The sequence below is a fragment of the Staurois parvus genome, unplaced genomic scaffold (genome assembly GCF_062004578.1).
Source record: "Staurois parvus isolate SC_StPar_1 unplaced genomic scaffold, SC_StPar_1.0 ptg000117l, whole genome shotgun sequence".
Lineage (NCBI taxonomy): Eukaryota > Metazoa > Chordata > Amphibia > Anura > Ranidae > Staurois > Staurois parvus.
Genome location: NW_028317913.1, coordinates 1,913,163 through 1,931,798, shown reverse-complemented (window position 1 = coordinate 1,931,798; position 18,636 = coordinate 1,913,163). Strand labels below are relative to the sequence as shown.

General features: G+C 45.8%; 1 protein-coding gene across 1 annotated transcript in view; it reads right to left on the bottom strand.

Annotated features, from left to right (window-relative positions):
- Positions 1 to 11,388, bottom strand: part of LGALSL (galectin like) — a gene marked incomplete at its 3' end in the record, with an annotated part of 58,993 nt that extends 47,605 nt beyond the window's left edge. The window contains exon 1 of the mRNA XM_089672010.1: positions 11,046 to 11,388. Within this exon, the coding sequence (XP_089528136.1) occupies positions 11,046 to 11,078 (33 nt within the window). The remainder of the gene's footprint in view (positions 1 to 11,045) is intronic.
- Positions 11,389 to 18,636: the final 7,248 nt, after the last annotated feature.

Below are 18,636 nucleotides of genomic sequence, written 5' to 3'. Positions count from 1 at the left end.
AGTGCTAGTGCAACTGACAGCCTTAACATGCTAAAAACTAGCACTGCCATCCACTGTGACCATTCCATCTAAGGTAGTGGTTGTCAACAGTTATGAGCTAAAGGAGGCCTGTGACCCCAGACATCACCAAAGGGCCACACATTATGTTTAATATATGTAATGCTTGTCCGACATCACAGACCTAATAGAGGAATTGAGGGTCAGAGAGTGTGGACATTTTACACTGGCTGGAGATATGATGCAGAAGACAAAACAAAACCAGAAACATGTTACACAAGACTAGTAGAGATCAATACTATTACCAGGGGCGGACTGACCATTTGGAAACTCGGGCACTGCCCGAGGGCCCGGGGTCATAGGGGGCCCCATGAGATGCCCCTGGCACCTTTTTCATAGGCTTTTTTGAGTTTGGGCAAGGACACAGGGGCCCCATGATCCCCTATTGCCCGGGGGCCCCATGAGTTGTCAGTCCGCCCCTGACTATTACCCTAATCAATGTTCCCACTACAGACTGCAGAGGTCCGAGGGCTGCACCGTTGGACCTCAATGACCCTCAGGCCGCAGATTGGGCGCCAGGGATCTAAGGCCTTGTTCACACAGGCAGCAGAGACAGTGAAAACAGTTAATCTGCATTTTTACTGCCTCTAACTGTTCAAGTATCAAACTAATATTGTCAGCAAGTATGTCTATACATATTGTTGTGATCACAAAATTTATACAGCATGTCATGTTTAGCAGGCACTACCACTGCCAAACACACCAAGTTCAAGTGAAAGGGAGAGCACCACAACTGACACAACTGAGATGCACTTGCATGTAATGCACATGGTTGTGGTGCAGTGGGATTTACCCCCAAACAACAAGCATCCAGGAGGTGGCATTTGGCCTTAAGCTGCTTGCCACCCAGCAGAATACACTGATCAGCAAGCTGGTCGATGAAAAGTTTTCAACAACCTTGTTCGGGCCTGACATGCAAAAATGGCCATAAATGGATCAAAATATGTAAGGTCCATGCTGAACTGGCTGAATTTTGATCCATCTATGGGCAGCTTAAAGTGGAATTCCACACTCTAACTAAGCCTAAGTCTGCTCCCACCCCCCTTCTATCTCCTATACTAACTACCCTGTAGAATGAGGATGCTTATCCTTCCCTGTTCTCAGGTCACATGATCCACTCCCAATGGCGGCCTCAGGGAGGAGGAGGGACAGCTGACAATGGATGCCCCATAGTAAGCCTATGGGTGACTCCACCACCCAGACATACTATCCGTAGTCAGCACTCTCTCCCAGGGGGATCACGTGACTGGAGCGCCCTGAGAATAGGTAAGTAAAAGCATATTCCTTCTACAGGGTAGTTAGAATAGGAGTTAGGAGGGGGGTAGAGCAGATTTACACTTAGTTAAAGCCTGGAATTCCACTTTAACAGTCTACACTGAAGTAGCCTTCAGTGAATCTCAAACTGCTGGGGCAAGCTGGGAAGGCTGATGGCTATACTTCAAGTGATTGTAAAGGCTCAAGGTTTTTTACCTTCATGCATTCATTTGAACACATTTAAATGATTTTTTTAAACGTGTTCAAAAAACGCAAAAACGGCTCTGGCAGCAAAAGGGATAAAGGATAAGCCAGACAGTCCCCTTTCGTGACAAGCACCCAATCGATGTCCATTACACTGCAAGGTCTCTCCCCTGCTAGTCCCTGGGTGCTGGAGAGAGGCAGGGAGGGGAGAAGGAGACAAAGAGCGCAACATTACAGTTATTAAACTTTTAAGTCGCCATAAAGCCCCTTTTGATTTTAAAAGACCCAGACATTCCTAAAAACACTCAGATTTAAATATGGTTTTGGTTCAAATTTATTTTTTTTTCTCTGGACAAGTAGATTATCATGAGGGACAAGTAGATTGGGCACCGATTAAGTGCCTTGGACAAGTAGCTTTTTCAACAAGTTCCACACCCCTGAGATCAGCAGTTTTTTAAATACTCAGACCAGCACGTCTGGCACCAACAACCGTGCCATGTTCAAAGCCAGTTAAATCCCTATTCTTCCCCATTCTGATGCTTGGTTTGAACTTCAGCAAGTCGTCTTCACCATGTCTACATACATAAATGCATTGAGTTGCTGCCATGTGATTGGCGCATAATAAGCAATTGAACAGGTGTACCTAATAAAGTGGCCAGTAAGTATATGTGCTAGGCTTTGCTTCAAAAAAAAAAAAAAAACATTGACAGATGTCATCTAGACAATACATTTTAATTAGATAACACATAATGGGAAGATCTCTATTTTCAATAAGACGTGTAGTCCAGAGGAGGATGATAACCATAACATACAATGTATATGTTGTAATTAGGCCTCCTTCTTACACAACAGAAATATATCCCAATATCTCCATAAATATTGGGTTAGGCATCAGAATTTGAATGACAAAGTCCACATAAGAAACTCAAAGGCAAGAGTGGTCCAGAAAAGGAAAAATAGTAGTACCTCCCTCTCATGCCCACCTAAGAGACAGGGTCTAGAGGAGGATCAATGGACGAAAGTCCTTAAACCTCCCTTAACAAACCTGTCAATGGGTGCCACATGTACTTGGATAACTAGAGAGTTCATTCTCAATGAAATGTAAGGAGCAAGGTGAACTAGAAAGTAATAGAATACGTCCATGCAAGCACTAAAGGAATCCTTTGGGAGTTGTAAGAATCATTCAAAAATATGGAAGACAGTCCACATATGGGTATATGGCCATATCATGTCATTGTAGTCATCCAAGGATCATATCATTGCAACCAACAGGAGGTCATCACAGTGGGAGGTAATTGAAGAAATGCCATCCTGACCAGTTTCACTGATCTCCCGGCTGCCTCAGAGGTAGCCTACCTACTCCCGTTTCTAGGGTGGAACATATAGCATGTTCCCAGTGCTGCAGCAGTACAGGGAAAAGTTCCCCGTCCTAGCTGTCACTATTTCAAAACAGCGTGGCCTTGCGGGGCTCCACCCACACGGTCATGTCATTCATTCACTGTGTTCTTTGAATGAATGAACTACAAGTCCCGACAGCCTTAGCGGCTGTCGGCTTGTAGTTAATTGAATCTTCAGTCAGTATATCTGCTTGCCTATACATCCCGTACGGACCAGCACATAAACTGACAGGTCTGCAGGATGCCTGCATGCCACCAGCGATCTGCTGGTGCAATGCTTTCCACGCTTCTGCAACCAAAAAATATTAGATGCACATTTTTTAACCTCCAGAAAAATGGGCATTTTTTATTTTTGGTCAAATGGTGAACTTATCCTTTAAGACAGGGGTTGGCAACCCCTGGCACGCGTGCCAGACATGGCATGCGCACTGCATTTATGTAGGCACACGAGTTGGGTTGCAAACCATCAGTAATGCTGTCTCTCCATCCACTGCCGCTCTATGTAATCCCCACATCCCCATTAATTCCTGGCGCAGCCGCGCTCATGCTTCTGGGTCCCAGGATGGTGGTGTGGGCGCAGTTGCCTGGCGCCCACACGGGATGTAACGTCACACTCCGGTTCGCGGTGGCACCGCCAGGTCCCATTGGACTACTATAAGGGGGAGGAAATGGCTGTGATCCTGTGCTACTTGGAACCTGGGACACACTGTGGAGGGGTGACTACCCTCTCTGGTAGCTGGTATGTGTAAGCATTCTGTATGCGGTCTATTTTTTGTATTGGGTACTTGCTGGCTTTGCTTTTTGTTTTTTCCCCATACCTCCTCATCAGTCTGGGTCCATGGGGTTTGGTTTGTTTGCTGCTGATGTCTGTTGGTTGTGGGTATGAATGCAGGTGAACAGGGCTGGCCTGTGTATTGTTTCATGAATGGGGTGTTGTGATTTTGCAAGTGTGCTGGCTGATGCGTGGGCGAATATGTTGCGGTGTGTGTATGTGTGTGTGCGGGTATGTGTGTGCATGTGCAGGAATGTTGTAAGTGACAGTGCGTGTTCTATGTGTTGTTATATATGTGGTTGCGGTGTGTGCATGTGTGATTAGGTGTGGGTTTGTATGTGAGGATGCATGTGCGAGCACACATGTATGGGTGGTTTGGACATGTTCAGGATTATGCGGTTACTATGGGTGGTAGAGAATGGGGCATTTGAGGTACTGCTGGGTTGGATAGAAGACTCCTGATGTAATGTGGGGGGACTCTGGGAACCCCAATTTAATCTGAGGGAATTCTGGGAACCCTGATGTAATGCAGGGGAACTTTGAGGACACTGATGTAATGCGCGGGTACTTTGAGGACCCTGATGTAATGCGGGGGAACTTTTGAAACCCTGAAGTAAGGGGGAGAAAATCTGGGGATCCCTATGTAAAAGGACCCTGATGATGGGAGTGTTTAGGGGGATGCTGGGGAGCCTGACTTATTGTGGGGGAACTCTTGAGACCCTGATTTATTGTAGGGGAACTCTGGGGGCCCTGATTTAATGTGCGGGGACTCTGGGGACCCTGTTGTAAGTGTGAAGAGTGTTTGGGGATCCTGATTTAATGGGGGAACTCTTGGAACCCTGATGTAAGGGGGAGAAACTCTAGGGACCCTGATGTAAAGAGAGGGACTCTGGGAACCCTGATTTATAGTGGGGTCACTATGGGGACCCTGATGTAAGGGAGGGGGGTCTCTGGGGATCCTTATTTAACAAGGGGGCTTTGGGGACCCTGATGTAAATGGGGGGGCTTTGGGGACCCCAATGTAAGGGGTTGACTCTAGTGACTCTGATGTGTGTGGAGCCTTTCGGGATTCTGATATAATGGGGGGTTCTTGTTCTTGGGATCCTAATGTAATGGAAGAGTACTCTTGGGACCCTGATAAAAGGAGGAGGGAACACTGGGGAACCTGGTGTAAGTAGTAGTTAGTGAAGGTGCAGGAATTAGGGTGATCGGAGGTATGAAGGTGCAGGAATTGTGGTGATCTGAGGTGTGAAGGTGCAGGAACTGGGCTGAGCTGAGGTGTGAATTTGCAGGAATTGAGGTAGTCTGAGGGGTGAAGGTGCAGGAACTGGGCTGATCTGAGGTGTGAAGGTGCAGGAACTGGGCTGATCTGAGGTGTGAAGGTGCAGGAATTGGGGTGGTCTGAGGTGTGAAGGTGCAGGAACTGGGCATAGCTGAGGAGTGAATCTGCAGGAATTAAGGTGATCTGAAGTGTGAATTTGCAGGAACTGAGGTGTTCTGAGGTGTAAAGGTGCAGGAACTGGGCTGATCTGAGGTGTGAAGGTGCAGGAATTGGGGTGGTCTGCGGTGTGAAGGTGCAGAAACTGGGCATAGCTGAGGAGTGAATTTGCAGGAATTGAGGTGATCTGAAGTGTAAAGGTGCAGGAACTGGAGCTTATTTGAGATCTGAAGATGCAAGAATTAGGAATGATGTGAGGTGTGAAGGTATAGGAATTGAAGTGATCTGAGATGTGAAGGTGCAGAAATTGGGGTGATCTAAGATATGAAGATACAGGAATTGTGACTGTACTGAGGAATGAAGTTGTAGGAATTGAGGTGATCTGAGGAGTGAAGGTGCAGGAAGCAGGGCTGATCTGAGGTGTGAAGGTGCAAGAACTGGGTCAGATCTGATGGGTGAAGGTGCAGGAATTGAGGTGATCTGAGGTGAGAAGGTGCAGGAATTGGGCTGATCTGAAGAATGAAGGTGAGGGAATTGGGGCTGATTTGAGGTGTGAAGATGCTGGAATTGGGGTGATCTAAGGTATGAAGGTGCAGGAACTGGAGCTCATCTAAGGTGTGAAGGTGCAATAAAGGGGTGATCTGAAGAAGTCCTTGGCTGGCATATTCATTCCAATCTTACCGTACTTGCTTCACAGCACACATCTTTTGAAACAAGCACAATTTCAAGTAATATTTCCTTTTTGTCATTCAGGGTGTGAAGTTGACATTTTTTTATATAACCGTGCTCTCAATTTCCTTAAAAACATTTCTCAGCGCACTGTGCTCAAAAGGTTGCCTACCCCCGCTTTAAGATGGTATAGGGAACATCTAGAAGTGTTATTTGACATAGGCAGTACCCTGAAAATATTACCTTTGCCTTAATTTCCTCACAATAATAAGCTGTGCACTTCCTGATGTGAGTGTGCCTAGGCACCCATGCACCTACAGCCTCATAGCTGTATATCTGCAGTCTCAGGAGATTTGGAGTGAGATTTTGTGATGCCACAACTGTGCTGCTTACTGTTCTCCTTACTGGAGGTTCTGACATAAGGAAGCAAAATCCTGTCTCCTGTTGCCTCCACAAAAAGGCACAAGGCAGAACAAAGAATGGTAAGTAACAAAAGGTGGCCTGTAGTGGACATTTTCAGCCAATCCTCCCTTCTTAGGATACTTTCACACTGATCCGTTTTTGCTGTGTTTTTACTGCATTTTCGGTGTGGTTTTTAAAGGACATGTGACTCAAAAACCACACTAAAAACTCAATGCAGTTTCAATGATTTCAATTGGGGGGGGGGGGGGGTTGGTGAATTTTTTTACCACACCAAACCTACACCAAAAATATTGACAGGACTTTGAAAAACACACCGGACCTGCAACGGATCAGTGTGCAGAGTTCTGTAGGAATACACAGTCACATGTGAATGTGCTACCGTATGTGCGTTTGTCACAGTAAAGAAGCTCAGGGACAAAGTTCCCTGAGCGAGGTGTGATTTTACACTTGCGTTTTGACAGGCAACAATCACAGCAAAATCTCACCACATTTGGGGTGCCGTTCAGGATAAGTTGCATCCAAACACGCATTGCACAGTTTTCCGCGATTTGAAAACACGGGCAGATTCGTGCTGATTCTGCCCCATGATTCCTAATTGCCCAACTGTGAATGGGGCCTTCTTGGTTTGCTGACTGTAAACAATGTAAAAACATAAATATATGGTGTAACATATTAACATGTGTCAGGCCATAAATACGATAGTATGTAAGGCTGTTTTCACATTGATCTGTTTTTCCTCCGCTTTTGCGTTTAAAAAAGCGGAAGAAAAACATGTGACCATGTATTTCTATGGAGCTCTTCACACTGATCCGTTGAGGGTCCGGTGTGTTTTTTAGAATCCTATTTGCTGCATTTTTGGTGCAGGTTTGGTGTGGTAAAAAAACAAACAAAAAACACCACAACAAAAATGCACCTCCCCTTTGAAATCAATGGAATACACAGCAAGAATGTACCCGCGGCGCATTTTTGATTCAGTTTTTGTGTCATATGTCTTGTAAAAAATGCGCTGCAAATGCAGTAAAAAAGCGTCAAAAAAGCATAGCGTGAAAGTAGTCTAAAGCGGGCCATAGATAATACAATTTTCTTTCCTTCCATCACAAGTGGAAGGAAAGAAAATTGATCAGATTCTCAATCAACCCAGTCAATGTTGATGGGGGAATGCCTCCTGTGGAGCTATTGTGTTCTGTCAGCAGACAGCCTTCCCTGCCAACAGAACATGATGCTCACTGCTGGCAGCTACAGCTGCCGGCAGTAATCGCAAAGAAAAAATCCGACATGCTGGTTGTACTAAAGTCGTTCAATGGATGAACTTCAGTACAACCAGCCTGCCCATAAATGGATCGAATTTCGGCTGGTCCCTGCTGAACTTTCCGAGATTAGATCAATCTATGGCCAGCTTTAATTTGACTGCATCCTTGATGACCAGTGACAGATGAGGAGGGGATAGTGAGGACAAACATGCTACTCTGCTACACAGTGTACAGATAGGCACTCTACCTGTCTCTGTACGCAAACTTAAAGTTGGTCCTAATTTCCTCCAGTTTCATTATCTGCAAAGTGGAGGTCATTATTTTTTTATCTAGTGCAGTCGAATCTCAGCTGGTTCAGCATGGACTGGCCAAGATTCAAGACATCTATGGCTGGCTTAGAGTCCTGCTGGACTGAAGGGCGTATTCACACCATGGGGTTGATTTACTAAAACTGGAGATGCAAAATCTGGTGCAGGTGTGCATGGAAGCCAATCAGCTTCTAACTTCATCTTGGTCAACAAGGCTTTGACAAAAAACCTGAAAGCTGATTGGTTTCTATGCAGAGCTGCACCAGATTTTGCACTCTCCAGTTTTAGTAAATCAACCCCCATTGTGTTGAGCTGCATTGATTTACATAGATTGTTTTCTATGCACCCTGTTAATGGCATAACACTGTGTTGGGTCTGTGAATGTCTGCATTTTACCCAGCACACCACACCTCACCGCACAATGCTGCAGCACTGACTCCCCCCCCCCCCCCCCATGCACATGCGTTTTACCGCACAGACTAGTCTGAAAAAGCCCCAATACCTATGGCACCTGTCAGTTGTAAAAAAGCAACCTTGTAAAAGAAATGTATAACAGATCCACATCTGATTATTTTGGGCCGTAATTCTTAGCTGACTACAAAGTTGCTGCAGCAGCTGGCTACAATGCTTGCCTATGCAGCTATAAAACTGCTGGTGAGCCATGATCAATAGCGGCTTCATTGGATAACAGGAGCAGCTACCGGACCTGGTGATTCTCCAAACGCTGCAAGAAGTAAATCGCTCAGCATTCATTGACTGCGGTTCAGATTTTTCTAGGAACAGAAATGCTAATCAGAGTGATTCTGACGCTGACACTAGTCACCTTGTCGTATTGCATTTAAAATGACCCTGTTAAGGAATAAAACCTTTTGTCTCAATTTAAAATAGGATGTATTGCATCAAAAGATGCGCCACAAAGCAGGTCTTATGCAGCTCAGAACTGTCAACCACATGATGATGATCCTCTGCACATGCATGTCATCAGGGGGCCGGCTTTAAGAATCAGGAAGAGACAGCGGGCCTCCTGATGATGCAGGGTTGCACATGCACAGCAGATTTCCATGAGGGTTCCTGGGATGCGTACCCCAGAAGGAAGGGAACAGGTTGGGAATGTGAGGATCACCTAGATAAGATGCATTAACTGTTTTGGGCCTCAAGGTCAAACCCTAGATGAGAAACCTGGAAGTGTGGCCTAGGTCATCCAAAAATAATCCAATCCAGGTATTTAAAGTAAAAAAATACTTTAGTATCTGACTGTGGAAAAGAAGGGGAAGAAGGAAAACTGTGCAAAGTGGGTCAAGAGAGTGAAGGTGAGCTCTAAATTCAAATGTTACCCCAGAATTGTCTCAAGATACAACACAATGGGGGGAATTCAGTAAAACATCACCAACACTTTAATATGGCTTGCACCTGAATAAAGAATCCCTGATGCTGGTTCCAGTAGCTTTACCGGAATGTTCAACAGGTTCTGCTAGTTCTTATTACCACTTTTATGAAGTGTTTCTATGACTCCACTAGACTAAAAAATAATGACCTCCACTTTGCAGATAATGAAACTGGAGGTAATTAGGACCAACTTTAAGTTGGCGTACAGAGACAGGTAGAGTGCCTGTCCTGTACACTGTGTAGCAGAGTAGCATGTTTGTCCCCACTATCCCCTCCTCATCTGTCACTGGTTGTCAAGGATGCGGTCAACTTAAAGCTGGCCATAGATGGATCGAATCTCAGACAGTTCAGCGGGGACCAGCTGAAATTCGATCCATCTAAGGGCAGGCTGGTTGTACCCAAGTTGATCCATCGATTGACTTAGGTACAACCAGCCTGTTGGATTTTTTTACATGCAATAACTGCTGGCGGCTACTGTGTTGATGTGGGAATTGAGTGATTTTCTTCCCTTTCATTCGTGGTGGAAGGAAAGAAAATCTCATAATCTACGGGCTGCTTTACAGTCGACAAGCTCGTGATGATAAAAGTGTGGAGCCCAATGGAGAAGCTGAGGGGCCCCCATCACCCCATCAGGTCTAATCTGTCCTTGTGGTTGACAACAGGCAGACTCCAAAGCCAATAGCAGACTGTCTATTGGTTATGGATCCACCCACTGCCTGCTTTCAATCACAAGGGGAGAGAGGACCTGATTGGGAACTAGGGTCTCTAAATCCCCATCAGACTCTGCCCACCAGACTACAAAACCCCTGGCTGCTGTGCTGTCTGTGTGACACCTGCCATGGCAGGATGGAACTCACCTGCATGGAGGACGCCCCTGTGGGCGGCAGTTGACCCAAATTCACCTACCTGTTTCCAACAGCTGCATGAATCTGTCATCTGCACTGATGTGTCACCTGTATTGATGACAGAGTTCTAAAAAGTGCTGTAGACAGTGAATTCCCTGATATGTCACCTTTTACTGGACTTTAATGCCAGGAGACGGTGCGGCTCCTCTATCACGTGACTCCTCTGATTGGCTCTCACAACAGTCCCATGGTCAGGAGCATGTCCCACTGGTTCTCAATCAGAAGCTGTACCAGAAAGCTGTCAGACATCTCAGTCAGCGTGCTGGGAGCGTGCACTGAACACCCTCTAAACACGGATGACCATGGACACATATGTGCAGCACTGAGCATATACGTGTTACCTGGTCAGCAAATGGTCACAAAAGTGCCACTATCAACAATTTACTGCACCACGTCCGAGGTCGTATTTCCCTCCACTTCCCTTACAAGCGATCTGGCGGTTTTTCTCTATGAATTTGTCGCCACGCAAGGAAAATGTTGCATAATCAGATGTACGTGAATTGGTCGCAATGAATATTTCGCGGGGTTAACATGAATGCAAGCCCTGCGCTACATCCACACCACTGGAAAACGTATTGGATGGCCCTCGCTGTCTATGGAATACGTGTGTTTGTTTATAGCCGGCTGCTGGAACACAACACACTTGAAGGATCCTGAATGATGGACAAGCCCTGACTTCCTGTGTATAGGAATCCATCCCTCTGTGTACATATGGAGTATATAGAGATGGGAGCTGTCATTGGGGGAAGGCTACAAGTGGGACCTGCTGCCACCCCCATAGTCCCAGTGAGTGATCCTCCATCCCCAGGTCACCATATGGGGAATTCTTGCAGTGCCTACAGGTCGCAGTGTGTCCCCCTGGGGTGGCGGAGATGATGGGGTCACAGGTTGGGCATCGCAGGCTGGCATGCCCCTCCCCCTGACCGTGATGAATTCATTGTCCTGCCAGCCATGTCCCCCCTCTCCCCGGTAGTAGACTCACCATGGTCTCCCTCTCCACCAGGGACCCCGCCATCTTGTAGAGCAGAGCGGAGGACGAGCGATCGGTAGACTGAAGAACAGATCCGACCACAGCCGAGGCTGACCTGGCAGACCGGGGAAAGCTCCTTCCAGCACCGGGAAGGGGGAGGCGGTGATTGCGGAGGAGGAGCCGGGGACGGATCTGTGATGCTGGCAGGCTGGCGAGGATTGTCCTCACCTCTATTCATCGCCCATCCGCCCGCCCTGCCCTGACACCAGGCTGCTGCGCCCACATCAGCCGGGACAGGGTGGCTCAGCTTCTGTGAGATCGGCCTGACTCAGCCTGGGCGTCTGGGTGATCCGTGACATCTGTCAGGACTGACAAATCACCTTGCATCATGAGCTGTCACTGCCTGGTGTCCTGCCAGACATACATGGGCATTGGAGGCTCCTTTAGTCAGGGTCATCCTCTCCTGTCTAGGGTCAGGGTCATCCTCTCCTGTCTTTGGTCAGGGTCATCCTCTCTTGTCTTTTGTCAGGGTCATCCTCTCCTCTTTGGTCAGGGTCATCCTCTCCTGTCTAGAGTCAGGGTCATCCTCTCCTCTCTTTGGTCAGGGTCATCCTCTCCTGTCTAGGGTCAGGGTCATCCTCTCCTCTCTTTGGTCAGGGTCACCCTCTCCTGTCTTTGGTCAGCGTCATCCTCTCCTCTCTTTGGTCAGGGTCACCCTCTCCTCTCTTTGGTCAGGGTCACCCTCTCCTGTCTAGGGTCAGGGTCACCCTCTCCTGTCTTTGGTCAGGGTCATCCTCTCCTGTCTAGGGTCAGGGCCATCCTCTCCTGTCTTTGGTCAGGGTCATCCTCTCCTGTCTTTGGTCAGGGTCATCCTCTCCTGTCCTTGGTCAGGGTCATCCTCTCCTGTCTTTGGTCAGGGTCATCCTCTCCTGTATGTGTGGGCTCAGTCATTTCCATCCCTCTAACACCTGGCTGCCTTACAGGTTGCTTCCTTTCATTCATTTTGGCATCACGATGGCCCCTTAGTCACCGGTCACACCGCTGCGATTTCAGGTGCGATTTGCGAATTTAAATCACATCTAATGAATGTCAGTATCTTAACGTGCATTTTTCTGCAGCGAGATTTCTGAAGTAGTTCTTGCATTACTTTTTCTAGTTTATTGCGATTTCACACACATTTATTTTATTATTTATTTCAGATACTTATATAGCACCATCAATTTACGTAGCGCTTTACATATATATATTGTACATTCACATCAGTCCCTAACCCTCAAGGGGTGTACAATCTAAGGTCCCTAACTCACATTCATACATACACATACTAGGGACAATTTAGACAGGAGCCAATTAACCTACCAGCATGTTTTTGGAGTGTGGGAGGAAACAGGAATACCCACAGGCACAGGGAGAACATGCGCACTCCAGGCAAGTGGTGCCGTGGTTGGGATTTGAACCAACGACCCTAGTACTGCCAGGCAGAAGTGCAAACCATTACACACATAGAATATAATGTAAATTGCAAAGTAAATCTCAAGAAATCATAGAAAATATTCACAAGTCGCAATAAAGTCTTTAGAAATCGCACGCAATTTGCGAGATTTTAAATCACAGCGATGTGACTAAGTGTGCATCTCCTGTTGTATGGTGAGGCTTCTGGTGATGCAAACACAGTAATAGGTAGAGCAGCATTTTCCTGCTAGGGTCCTTCTACAGCAGCCTCTCTCTGACAACATCCATGGAAGCCAAGGATTCCTCTAAAGGAGCCTAAGGCTGGCCATGCATACCAGCAGAATGAATGAAAAAAATGTGGATGTGGATATCCCTCCCACTGAGTCTTTGTATTTTAATAGTGGGGAGATTTCTCCACCGTCAGAATACAGTGATCAGCACCACTAACTATAGGCTGAGATGCTGATTGAGAGAAAATTTTGCACCGGGCTGGTTGTTCACAAGTCGACTAACAGATCGACTTGTGTACAATCAGCCTGCCAATACATGGATCAAAATGTATCCAGTCCCTGCTGAACTAGCAGAATTTCAATTCATGTATGGACAGTTTAAACCAGCATTCAAAGGAAACCTAGTATTCTTCTAGAGCAGCCTTTTTCAGCCAGAGTTCCTATAGAGCAGCCTTTCTAAACCATCATTCCGTGGAACCCTAGGGTTTTACAGCACTCTTTCTCAGGGTACCTCTAGAACAGCCTTTCTCAGTCAGGGTTTCTCTAGAGCAGCCTGTCAAAAACAGCATTCCATGGAACCCTAGAGTTCTTGTAGAACAGCCTTTCTAAGCCAGGGTTTCATGAAACACTAGGGTTCCGCTAATACATCATTTCTAGTCCAGCATTCTGTGGAACCCTAAACTTTTTCTAGAGCAGCCTTTCTCAGCCAGGGATCCTCTAGAGCAGCTTTTCTCAAACAGCATTCCATAGAACTCTAGGGTTCTTCTAGAACAGCCTTTCTCAGTCAGGGTTTCATGGGACCCTAGCGTTCCTCTAATGCGACATTTCTAAACCAGCATTCTATGGAACCCTATGATTCCTCTAGAGCAGCCTTTCTCAGCCAGGGATCCTCTAGAGCAGTGATCTACAAACTGTGGCCCATGGTGCGGATGTAGCCCTTTGCTTTACCCAGCCCTTGGGGCACTATTTCTCCCACCAATGAAAGAAGGAACTATTCCTCCCAGTGACACCATCAATGAGGCATAATTATTGCCACTGACACCAATGATGGGGCATTATTCCATTCTTTATTTCAACCACTGACAACAATGATGGGGTACTATTCCTCCCACTGACATCAATGATGAGATATAGTTTGCTCCCACACTTGGACATTTTCTACTCCATTTGACCATAGTCCAGCCCCCCAAAGCCTGAAGAACAGTATACTGGCCCTTTGTTTAGAAACTTTGGAGACCTCTGTTCTAGAGCAACTTTTCTAAACTAGCATTCTGTGGAACCCTAGTGTTCTTCTAGAGCAGCCTTTATAAATCAGCACTCCATGGAGCCCTAGGGTTCCACCAGAGCAGTCTTTCTAAACCAGCATCCCATGGAGCCCTAGGGTTCCACCAGAGCAGCCTTTCCCAGCCAGGGTTCACTAAAACCTTAGGGTTCCTCTACAGCAGCCTTTCTGGAACAGAGTTCCATAGAACCCTAGGGTTCTTCTAAAGCAGCTTTTCATAACCAGGGTTTCATGGAACCCTAGAATTCCTCTAGAGCAGCCTTTCTAAAACAGCGTTCCATGGAACCCTAGGGTTCTTCTCAAGCAGACTTAATAAACCAGGATGCCATGGAACCCTAATATTACTGTAGAGTAGCCTTTCTAAAACAGTGTTCCCCTAAAGAACCCTTTCTCAAAGAGAGTTCCTCCAGAGCAGCATTTCTCAACTAGGGTTCTGTGGAACTCTAGAGTTCCTCTAGCACTTGCTAGGAGATCCTTGAGAAATTTCTATCAGATAAGTAATCACTGAGCCCAATGATGCTTGTAACTATCACTAAGGGGGATATCCTTCCTACTGACCACAAATATAAGGAGCACTCTTTCTTTTGACCATCACCCTAGAGTACTGTGAGCTGTAGATATCGTAATTGTTTGGGTTCCCTCACCAGAAAACTACTTCCAGATTTCCTCTGTGGTTGAGACAGGGCCATCTAGAGGTTGTTTGTGATCCCTTCAGCATTGAGCAATTTCTGCCTCTCATATAAGCAACCAAATTATCTTTTTAGCTGTCTGTAAAGGGATTCTTCCCGCTGACCACCAACCTAAGGAGTACTCTTCCCATCAACTGCTAATGCAATGGGGTCCTTGTCCCACTAACCATCAGTTTAAGAGATCCTTTCTTTCAATGAGCACCAATATCAGCTGTTTTTTCTTGCCAGTGACCGCTAATCAAATTGGACCCTTCATCACTGACCACCAACTAATGTGCATTAGTCACGAAACGCGTTAGAGAGATGGTACCTCACTTGCTGACATAGTCCACATGGTCCACACATCTGACTGGCGGCCATTTTGGACTTTCAGAAATTTTTCTGGAATTTTATTATGTAAGTGCATTACCTGTTTTACTTATCCCTTTGAATAAAAATTACTACACTATCGGATCTCACTCTTTTGGGTTTATTATTGAGCCCCTAAGGTGATTCTTGATGTACGAGAGCACATTACACCCAGAGATTGATGACAGAAGGGGATTCGTGATACGTGGGAGAGGCACATACCCCCCCTGGTGGCTGGAGACGATACACCTGGAGACGCTATAGAGCAGTGGCTCTCAACCTTCCTAATGCCTTGACCCTTTAATACAGTTCCTCATGTTGTGGTGACCCCCAACCATAAAATTATTTACCCAGTAATTATAATTCATGAAGTGTCGTTTTACCTCCAATACTGCTGCTTTCAACACAGTAGCTGCTCTTTACACATTGGAAATATGTGTTTTCCGATGGTCTTAGGTGACCCCTGTGAAAGGGTCGTTCGACCCCCAAAGGGGTCGCGACCCACAGGTTGAGAACCACTGCTATAGAGGATCCTGAGGTTGCTGCGTTGATGACCACCTGTTTGGCAGTGTCCCTGTTCCATAATTTGCGCTATCTGGTTAGTGTAATCAACAGCCACATTCTATACCACAGATGTCGTGGTTTTCCCTGTTACTTGGATATATTAATGGATTGATTGACTTGGGCACCTTTGTCACTTTATGCACCTTGATCTGACATATGATACTACAGTATAAACCTATAGTTTTGGCTTTCATACCAATTTATTCATTTCAGCTGTGCTAACCTCACATTTGATTTTATTATTTTATTGTTTTGTTTCATCTCATTTAGCGCTGCATACTTCATGTATATTTTAGCTTTTTACCAGGAGGCTGTTTGAGGTTTGCCTTTTTATGCTAGCGGCTAGACTATTTGGATCCAGCGCTCGTTTTATTTCCCCGATTTCTCTATCAATGTAAGGATTACTCCTTACACGTTGCAGGAAAGAAAACTGCATAATCTATGGCCTGCCTTAGACTGTAAGCTCCTTGAGGGTCCATTCATATCAGGTGTGGTGGGACTACGCTGGGTGGCTATTCCAGCACGATCACACTGCACCTTCACCACAAGACAATGCAAAATGCTTTGTGTCCCTTTTGGCCAGTTCACACCACTGTTTCGCGTGCAGTGATCGCACCGCACACCAGCCACAACATTGCAATGCAGCGACTGGTGTGAACAAGCCCTGGGGGCAGAGGGATGTGAATGTACGGTATGTACATTGTTGTTTATATTAACGGCACCATACCAATACCTGTAATAAATGTTTTTGTTCAGACAATCCTGCGATGTAACCTCATTTACACCATCAGTTCTTTTCGCTCATATGCATAGTTCATGACTTTAGCTGAGGATAAGATTACAGCTTGATCAATAAGCTGCAAGCCTTTCAGAAAACTCAGATTACAGGCTTCTATTCTTTTTTTATGGAAGTACAACAAAATAACACTGATATACTGGTTTAAAGGCTAAATCCATCTTTTTTAATATGTCACCTTATACCCATATTCAGGGTGTAATATGTTACAGATAACACCAGCCTTGGTTTTAACAGCAAGCTGGAGATCTCCTTTTGCTCACTGTCGCAATCTAAAAAAAAGCAGCCCTGCGTGGCTTTGCCCTCCCGGCCACATTATTCATTCACAGTTCTGTGGATATGAAAACTACAAGTACCAGCAGTACTTGCAGCTCTCGGCTTGTAGTTCTCATTGAACTACCAGAGCACTGTTGATCACTCTAAGTCGTTCATTGAGCTCCCTATCAGAGTGGAACTGCCTGCCCGTATCGGAGGTAGAGGCAGACGGCTACAGACAATCTGCTGATTGTGGATGCAATATTTTACAGGCTCATAACCAAAAAAAATGTAAAATGCATTTTATTTTACCTGCACAAAATGTGCATTTAATATTTTTTTGTAAACGTAAACTTATCCTTTAAACATAAGGCCTCATGCACACAGGACATTGCTTTTACAGGCGTTTGACATTTTTTTTTCTAAGCGTATTAGAAGAGAAGCATTTAATGGCTGAAAAAAAAAAAGTCATCTTTGAGCACAAAAAAACACTTAATGCGCCCAAACGTGCCTAGATGCACCTAAATGCTAGACACTTTAAGTGCTACAGCATTCATTCATTTCAATGGCCAAAAGAAATGAATATTCTGGCCAATGGACAGAATGACTGCCCAAACGCTGAAAGCAGTTGCAAAGGCTCAAGGTTTTTTTACTTTCATGCATTCTATGAATGAAGGTAAAAAAACCTGTGAGCAGCAGTGCCCCCAGCCCCCTCAATACTTACCTGAACCACATTGAGATCCAGCGATGTGAATGACAGCCTCAGCTGTCCCGAGTCTCTGCCTCCTCACTGGCTGAGACTGCTGTCAATCACAACCAGTTAGCCTATGAGGAGAGAGGGAGTGGGGTCAAGCCACAGCTGCATGTGTGAATGGACACATGGAGCAGCGGGTGCTCCCACAGCAAGCTGCTTGTTATGGGGGCACCCAACAGAAAGGAGGAGTCGGGAGAGCCTGCGGGGGACCTGAGAAAAGAAGGATCCAGGCTGCTGTGTGCAAAACCACTACACAGAACAGGTAAGTATAGCCTTGTTTTGTATTAAAAAAAATGAACCTTTAGTATCGCTTTAATGCACCTAAACACGGCTTTAGGCGCTTTTTTCAACCACTTCCTGTGCCAACCTTGTGCATATATGCAGCCTCTTGGCACGTGGTCTTTAATGCTGTGTGGGCGCACATATGCTGCCCTAAGTAATAACATTACTGTGCTGAGAGCATGCTTCCAGCATAGTAACAAACCGGTACCGGAAAGCTCCCGATGCACACTTGCGATCAGGAGCTTTTTGATCATGTGACCGTTGTGTAGGGTTGCCATATCATCCCCTTAAAACCGAACACATTAATTACACAGGTTCTGGGGCTAATTTAATGCAGATAGGGCACTAGGCAAGTTTAATTACCACTTTAATCAGCCACAGAACCTGTGTAATTAATAGGTGTTCAGTTTTAAGGGGATGAGGTGGCAGCCCTACTTCTGTAACTACCAATCACAGCGGTCACATGAGCAGAATGCCCGCTTTTGCCTTCTGGCATTTAGATCCTCTTAAAAGGCTGGGAGGTGGTGGCAGGAAAGGGTTAAGCTGCTTTTCTCCTGCCAGGAGAAAAGGCATTCAGAGGAACTGGGCAAACGCCCAGCATGCATGAGGCCTAAAGAATATTAAACTGGGGTTTTTGGATTTCTTGCTGGCCTATGGATCTGTGAAATTCAAGCTTGCTTTAAAAAGAATTCTAACTCAATCAAGATGCATTAAATATGGAAACCATATGAAAGTCAGTGTGAATTATCCACTTCAGCTCCGGAAGATTTACCCCCCTTCATGACCAGGCCATTTTGTGTGATACGGCGCTGTGTGATTTTAACTGACAATTGGACGGTCATGTAATGCTGTATATAAATTAAATTTATGTCATTTGTTCCCCACAAATAGAGCTTTCTTTTGGTGGTATTTGATCACCTCTGGGTTTTTTATTTTTTGCGCTATAAACAA